This window comes from Triticum aestivum, chromosome 2A (genome assembly GCF_018294505.1).
Source record: "Triticum aestivum cultivar Chinese Spring chromosome 2A, IWGSC CS RefSeq v2.1, whole genome shotgun sequence".
Taxonomy (NCBI): Eukaryota; Viridiplantae; Streptophyta; class Magnoliopsida; order Poales; family Poaceae; genus Triticum; species Triticum aestivum.
Genome location: NC_057797.1, coordinates 597,863,340 through 597,871,454, shown reverse-complemented (window position 1 = coordinate 597,871,454; position 8,115 = coordinate 597,863,340). Strand labels below are relative to the sequence as shown.

General features: G+C 46.4%; 1 protein-coding gene across 1 annotated transcript; it reads left to right on the top strand.

Moving 5' to 3' along the window:
- The first annotated feature begins 933 nt into the window (after window positions 1-933).
- LOC123185663 (uncharacterized) lies at window positions 934-2,321 on the top strand. The gene is made up of 2 exons (XM_044597510.1): window positions 934-1,360; window positions 1,478-2,321. Exons 1-2 carry the CDS (start codon window positions 1,305-1,307, stop codon window positions 2,172-2,174), a joined length of 753 nt encoding a protein of 250 aa, XP_044453445.1. The 5' UTR covers window positions 934-1,304; the 3' UTR covers window positions 2,175-2,321.
- The last annotated feature ends 5,794 nt before the right edge of the window (window positions 2,322-8,115 follow it).

Here is an 8,115-nt window from a genome sequence, read left to right as displayed (position 1 = left end):
GCAAGGAGTGTCGCCAGAGCTGCAACCGGCGGACAAGAAAACTTCAACAGGCGACGCCAAAATCTTCAACCAGAGAGACGGCACCGGGAGACGAAGGAAGCTGGACGGCACACAACCGCGAAGCTGCACCCGGCGATGGAAAAAGCTTCGTCCGGCGATGGAAAAAGCTGATGATGATGGGAGCGGTGGCTCAGTGAGCTGCAATGGCGGCATGGTGGTGTTGTGACGGGCGTGCTACCATGGTGGCAACTAGGTGCTGCAACGACAACCACCAGGAAGTGTGCTACAACGACGCCGCCATGCTGAAACCGGCGCAGATGGGTGTTGCAAGCTCTAGGGGCGTTGTTCTCAAGCACGGGACGCGGTTATGCAAGGGTCGGCGATGAGATGGTGGTGCTTCGTGGTTAGGGCGTATCACGTGTTCTGGGCGGGCAGGGGAGGGGGGGGGGGGACGATGGTGCTCGTTGCTACTCTCCTCTCCCTGTATGAGTTGATGCGACCGACCTGGGTGGCTGGGTTTCGACCGGCGCCTAGCGGTGACCAAAATAAATCAGCGCATCTTGTTGCTTTGTCAAATTGTGATGAAACCAAATCTGGAAGAAATATATAACATCAATCTTTAATAGTTATGTGTTTCCTTAATTCGCCTTTGAGGTTTAAGGGCGCTATAATCTGTTTCCTAAATTGCAGAAGTGAAAGGCACCTTAAAAATAGCCCCTCACCTTAAATATAGGCATCAGCGTATCAGGCACCCTCAGGCATGATGTCCACGACACTGTCAAATCTGAACGTAAGTAACACTCCTACCAGCCATTGGACCTTAAGTTAAAAATTGACGGCTCATGCGGACTTGGTGAACAGGGTACATCACTCGTATGTATGTTTTGCATTGCACACAAACTTTTCAGTGTGACGTTACATAGCACCATCATCAAATCTTCAGTGGTAATTCAGTTCCCTGCCCCACCACAGGCCCAGAGTACATACTGGGTCTTCCTGTTCCGGAGTTAAGTTTTGGTATGGTCACCCTCAAAAAACAAAGTTTTGGAATGGTCCCCTGAAAAAAGCCTTATTCCCTCCAGAGAACTTCGACATGCTCCTGCGGTGTACTGCTCCAAGTGCAGCCCGGAGCAACGAGACCAAACTGCCCCTCGTCTCCAGGCCTTAACTTAACTAACTCCAGCCCCAGTGCTCGCATGACCATGGATCCTCTCACTCGCATCGCATGCCAGTAGGGAATGTGACAGCCTGATGTGACCTCGGTTCAACTCCTCACCGCCTTCTCCCCGCGCGCGCCGGCCCAGATGTTCCTCCACCACCTCTTGCTGCAAAACATGGCCAAGAACACACACCAACCAAGGTACGCACCCCCTCCCATGTCCCATCGATCCTGTGAGCCAGCTCGCGTGTGTGCGCGCGCGCTCATGTTTTGATAATTTTGGAGTTGGTGTCGGCTGACGTGATGGCTTGCATGCAGATCGAAAGACGGCAGAGCGAGAGGCCTGTCCAAGAAGTCGCCGTGGTACCAGCGCGCGGTGGAGCTGCTGCTCCTCATCTGGAAGCAGCCGGCGGGGGCGCCGACGACGACGAAGGCGGCCGCGGCGGCGGGGGTGTCGGCCACCGGCAAGGCTGCGGCGGCGGCGGCGCCGGCCGGGCCGGGGAGGCTGCGCAAGTCGTCGTCGCTGAACGTGGCGGCGTCGTTCACGCGCGTCTGCCTCTGCGCGCCCATCTCCTCCTACAACGAGCCGTCGCTCTACTTCCAGCCGGGCGACGTGGCGCCGCGCCGCAGCTACAGCTACCCGCGCGCGTCGTCGGCGTCGGCGTCCGGGTGCGGCGCGAACGCCAACGCCAGCCCGCTGGTGGCCCCGCCGCCGGGCGCCGAGCCGCACCGCGGGGCGTCGGGTGGCGGGGAGGCCGCGCGGCGGCCGGTGTTCCGCGGCAAGTCGCTGACGGACGACCACCTGATGCGGCGGTTCGTGGTGGACGAGGGCGCCACGCGGCGGCGGAACCAGATGGAGGTGATCCGGCGGCGGCACGCCACGGCGGCCAAGCGCCGGCGCCTGGGCCCCAGCCCGCTCCGCCGGATGGTGCTGGCGGAGTCGGAGTCGGAGGGCGACGACGAGGCGGTGGCGGAGACGCAACAGCGGGAGCGGAAGCGGGCGTCGGTAGCGTAGCACCGGCGTGGCGTGAAGCTTCCTTCCCCTGCTCGCTTCCCGTTCACTCACTCACTCACTCACCCCTCGTCGCTTTCCTTTTGTTCTCTCTCACTCACTTGTGTTGTTGTCGATATCATGTCACGCATGAACAATTTTGAGCAGCGATGTTTTTACTGGTGCACGCGACGTTTGGTGCATTCGTGTCCTTTGCTGTGTGTGTTTCTGCTTCTGATTCTGCATCTCGCTTTTGCTGCGTGCCATTTCGCTCTGGCCCGGCCCGGCCGCCGGCAAAGTGAAAGCGCTGTGGTAGATACCGGACGAACGGCCGAGCAAGAGCAACCGACGCAACGGCTAACGCCCGCGCAGGGCCCCGCGTGACGGCGAGGGAGCCAGGCATTTAATCGGATCGGTTCAGTGGATGGAGGTAAATGCGCGTACGTGTGATCGGCATCAAGTATGAACAACCGGGAGGATACGAACCCTGCCTGCCGTTGGGCGCCGCAGACGTGCTACGAGCAGCCCAATTAAGGACCGAACGTTCAGAACGAGACCGGACAGCGCCCGCCGGCCGGCCGGCGGTCAAAACCCCGACGCGCCGCGCGCGCTCCCGGCGTGCCTTGCCCGGCGAGAGCTCGCGAACTGGCCCGTCATGCAAATGCAGTGCGCGCATCTCGGGAGCGCGCGCGCCACCGTCGAAACGGCCATTTCGAGGAAAGATCAGATCGTGAGCTGGGCCGGCAGCTGAGGCGCTGCCGTGTATCGGCAAGGAAGGAAGGTTCGGCCGACCCGTCGCAATCACCACATTCTCGAGAGCGAGTTATATGCCGGTGTGTGGTACGCTTGGGCAGGCGCGAGGCGGCTACAATATTGGCGTGCAAACAGCTCTACACGCCGCGAATAACATAGCATAATCTGAACCAATCTGCCTCACTAAACAAAAGGATTGTGGTACGAGTAGGCTGTAGGCGTGCATGATTGATGTTCCTTGCCCCTCTTTTCGGCTGGAAAAGCAGACCAAGCTGGTCTCGTCTCTCAGCAGTCAGCAGTTAACGACGAATAGTGTGATTAGTGGTTTTTTTTAGGGGTTAGTGTGATTAGTGGTTTTTTTTTGAGACAAGTGTGATTAGTGGTGGTGCTACTCCTACTAGCATGTAGCGGCGCCGGCAGCGGGCCCACCTGCTTTCACGTCCAGCTTAACCTTTTCGCGCCTATGGTAGAGTGGGCCCTTCCAGCGTTCGCTTTCCGGAATTAGGAGTAGTAGCGAACTAGAGCATGCTCCTACTTTTTTTTTTTTTTGAGAAAAGAGCATGCTCCTACTAGTACTAGTTTTTTAAAGCGTGGGCCATCCTGATTAAACAAAGCCCGTGGGCTTGTTCTGAGCCCGGGAATCGGGGATCCCCCCGCGGCGGCCGTCGCTAACAAATCTCGTTTGGACTCTTCGGTCACGGGCAAACAAGTCCTGAAAAAAAAAAGAATCACGGGCAAACAGCTTGAAAAATCCCAGGACGCCTTTTTTTTCAAACGAGATAATACCGCTCTCATACCGGAGTCGGCCTAACCCTATCGATGACAGTGGGAAAGTTTTCATGTACATGTTCCTAAGAAGCAGCGTCCTATAGTCGTAGCCGCCTTTGTTAAACCCTGGAATCGATCCGAAGAATCTAAACATGCATATCTTCAAGTTGACCATGTTAAACCCGTTGAGGATTATGAGCTCCTTGAGAAAAGCTCTAATCTTGTCAAGGGTGAGCTCATAGCTCTCACCGAGTATTATGTGCACGCTATCGTCTTTAAGTCACTCGGCGCCACTCCTCCCATTAATTAATATAACTATGGTGCCTATACTTCTTCACTCGACAATGCATCACTCCTTGAGGAGAAGGAGAATTCGGAAGCTCAACTCTAGAAGGGCCTTGTGTCTTGTATCCGGGTGAAAAGAGCTTAAATGACTTATCAAGAAATCAAAAGGAATGCTTTGCCAAGGAGGAGACTTGATGATCTCTTGTCCAAGAAGAAGAAGTAGAGCAAGCAGAACAAGAAGAAGGAAAGATGCCCATCCCCAACCTTAAATAATTGCCTTTGTCCAAGAAGGGCACAACCAAAGGGAGAAGATGAAGGATAAGGTTGGGGGAGTAATGACATTAGGGACAATGCTACTCTCAATGACTTGGTCGGAAACAACAATCCATCTTATGTCCTTATGAAAGGAAAGGATGGGTACCCATATGCTAAATTTGTGCGCACTAACTATGATGATTATGCTTGGACTATTTGAGTTCCTAAGAAACTTGTTTCTAACACTCTAGGCCCATTAAGAAATGAGTACATGTAATCAAGGCTTGATTCATGTAGGACTATACATACGGTGGAGCTCAATGTGTGATCGATAGTGGATGCACAAATATGATCTTGGAGAGGGATATGCTCATGGAGTTCCTAGATGCACTCAAGTCCTCCTCGAACATCGAGGTATTGGTTTTGGTAAAGGTGGTAATCTGTAGTGATGCTTCACTTTCGAAAGTCATGCTTGTCCAATCCCTCCACTACAATTTACTTTCCACTATTCAATTGGCATGTGTCGCTTATGATTCTCATTTTGGTGAATTTCATATGACGACCTTTAGAAGAGATAATGTCAAAGTGGTCTTTGTTGGGCATGTTGAAGACAACCTTTATGTGGATGATTTCTCGGAACAGAGCTCACATCTTGTAACATGACTAATGGCCAAGGCCGATGTGGGGTGGCTATTGTGTCATAGGCTAGCCCACGTGGGTATGAGAATTTACAATCTCTTCTAAAGGGCTAGCACATTTTCGAACTAAAGATGTGAATTTTTGCCAAAGTGTGAGTTTGTACTGCTTGTATTGCCAGCAAGCTACATGGAAGAAGGATAAGACAGTGACTATCATAACAATGGCGAGGCCTTTTAAGCTCCTTCATTTGGATCTCTTTGAACCTTCATCTTATGACAGTTTAGGTGTGACAAGGTTTTTGCCTTGTCATTCTTGACAACTATACAAGATATACATGGGTGTTCTTTCCCAAGACTAAGGATGAAAACCATGATACCATCAAATTTGCCGAAGAAACTCAACATCAACACAATCAAGAGATCATGGCAATTCAAAGTGACAATGACAATGAGTTAAAGAATTACATGATGGATGAGTTGTTGAGTGATGAGGTGGGGGGATCAAACACCAATATGCCATGACATACTCCCTCAACAAAATGGTGTGGCAGACAAGAAGAATGATACACATATAGATGGCAAGGACCATGTGTGATGACTATAAATCTCCTTACTAGCTTTGGGCCGAAGCCATCAATACCACGTCATGCATTAAAGCCGCTCTGTCTCCATAATCTCAAAAATAAGACCCCATATCAACTCCCTCATATGAAGGTGGAGTTGTTTTTGAGGTTTGCTTTTATGTAATATTAGGATAGTTGGGTGAAGGTTTTGGCAAACGTTCAGCTCTGTGGTAGTTTAGTGCATGTAGTCAGCTAACTTTAAAAATGAATCATCGGAATCAGATTACACCCCTGTTGTACTATCAGTTTCATTGTTGCAATGAAATTGGTACCAGGAGGCTCCTTAAGTTGGAAAAAAAGTCGTCTGCAATTTTTTTATGGGTAATACAATTTTTTCAGACTCACAATTGACTTGTACTAATTTGAGTAAGTTGATTTTTCTCGGAATCAAAATTGACTTGCACCAATTTGGGTAAGCCGATTCTTTTAGAGGAGCACTCACCATTTTGCAACCACAAAACAAAAGCCCATCAGATACTTAGGCTTGGTTTGAAACATACTAAAAACTACCTGATACATGATAAGACACAAGACAAAAACGAATATAAATGAATAAAGAAAAAAGTTTTCTAAGAAACAATGAATTTAGAATTTTTGCCGGCCATCTTTTTTTCCATTGACAAGAGGGCGCACTAGCCGGCGGCGACCATCGAGAGTGATGCATACTTCAGACATACGTATTCCTTGCCTGAAAACACACGCTAGCTAGTTATACTATTATATTTTGTGTGTAAGTTTTGATCAATCGATCTAATGAAACTTAACTACGGTATGAGGGTTGTTTATATATGCGAAGTTAGAGTTCAATTAATATTCACATGAGGATGATGATCAAACACATAGGCATGTATATAATATGTATAGTTCTCTAAAGGAAGAAGATAAAATAAAAACACAAAATCAAAATAATAAACAATGAATTAGTAGCATCCGTATCACCCTTTAAGAAGAAGAAAAATATGAAAAAAAAGAAACAAATACACATAAACTATTTTTTTCATAATATGCAAGGATAAGCTTATAATAGTGGAATTTTCATAAGAAATAACTTTTCTAGAAGGAATGAATTAGCGGCATTGGTATTTTTTTAGGATAGTGGCATTGGTAATTTTTACACTTAAAGAAGAAATAAAAACTAAAACAAAATCAAAGTAGTAAAAAAAATCTAAGGAAAAATGAATTAGTGGCTTGGCAGTACCCTTTCAGAAGAAAACAATTTAAATAGATAAATAAAAATTGCACACAATTTACACAGAAATTTTGCTTTCTTATCATATGCAAAAACATGCATATACTAGTGATTTTTTCTTGAGAAGAAGTTTTGTAAGATGGTATAAATTAGCGACATTGGTATTACCCTTAAAGAAGAAGAACAATAAAAAAATCAAAATAATGAAGTTTTTAAGAAAAATGAATTAGAGGCCTTAGTATTAAGCTTTAGGAAGAAAGAAAAATAAAAATTTAAAAACAAATAATGATAAAACTTGCACATAATTTACACCGAAATTCTATTTTTTTCTATAATACTATGTAAGAATAAGCCTATAGTACTTTCTATAAAAGAAGTCTCCTAGAAAGGAATGAATTAGCGGCATTGGTATTACCCTCACAGAATAAAGAAAATAAAATGAAAACTTAAAAAATCAAAATAGTGAAGCTATGTAAGATAAGATGAGTTAGTGACATTTGTATTACCCTTTATGAAGAAAGAAAGAGAAAACCTTAAAAAAAACATTCACACAACTTGTGCACCGAAGTTGCACTTTTTAATATGCAAATAATAAGTATATAACAATGTAATTTTCATATTGTAATATAACTTACAAACATACAGTATAGCACTTGCATGTATACATTTTCGCTCATCCAACATGTAAAAATTACCCATGTAGAAAAAAACTAAAATAAATAAATAGAACAAAAAGCAAAAACGCATACAAAAAAATCAGGCAATGTGTAATGGGTTTTAAATGAAAAATCGACTTACCCAAACAAAGACAAGTCAAAATTCAGCCTAAGTAGCAATGAAACAACATACCCTAAATAAGGGCAAGTCAAAATCCAGCCTAAGTAGCAATGAAACAACATAATAAAAAATAGCACAAATCTTAACAAGGAAACCAACAGTCAGATAATCAACTTATCCACAGTGGCGGAACTTCGGCTGGAGCAATGCTACACTTACGTAAACAATGTTACGTGTTTTACGTAAAGTGCAACGTGTGTAATTATTATTGGAGAAGGGGGAGGAAGGGGCCCCACCCACCTGAAAATCAGGGGGGCGAAGTTAATTAGTTTTTTTTTTGAGGGGCAGTTAATTGGAGTAGTTAGGAAGGTTACGTTAGTCTTCGTAGACCTTACGTAGATGTAGGATTATTGCTTCGGCTGGGCCAACCTGGGCCGCCGCCCCCCAGCCAATGCAAAATCTTCTGAATGCTTATAGATAAATGGCCCAAATATCTAGTAAAACTGGCCCATTACTCATATTTGGTTGCCCCCACCACTGCTTAGCACAATTTAAAAATCAGGTGACTTGCAGATAGCTAAAGTGAAAAAGAAATGTCCAAGTATTGGCTTGATCTGCCTCCTGCATAAACTGCATTACTCAGGGGGCACAAACACATCAACATAGCGATCAGTACA

Coding starts and splice junctions, on each gene's coding strand:
- LOC123185663 (XM_044597510.1), top strand. CDS start 1,305: ATGTTCCTCCACCACCTCTTGCTGCAAAACATGGCCAAGAACACACAC. Junction 1,361..1,477: donor AAGAACACACACCAACCAAG/GTACGCACCCCC, acceptor GCTTGCATGCAG/ATCGAAAGACGGCAGAGCGA.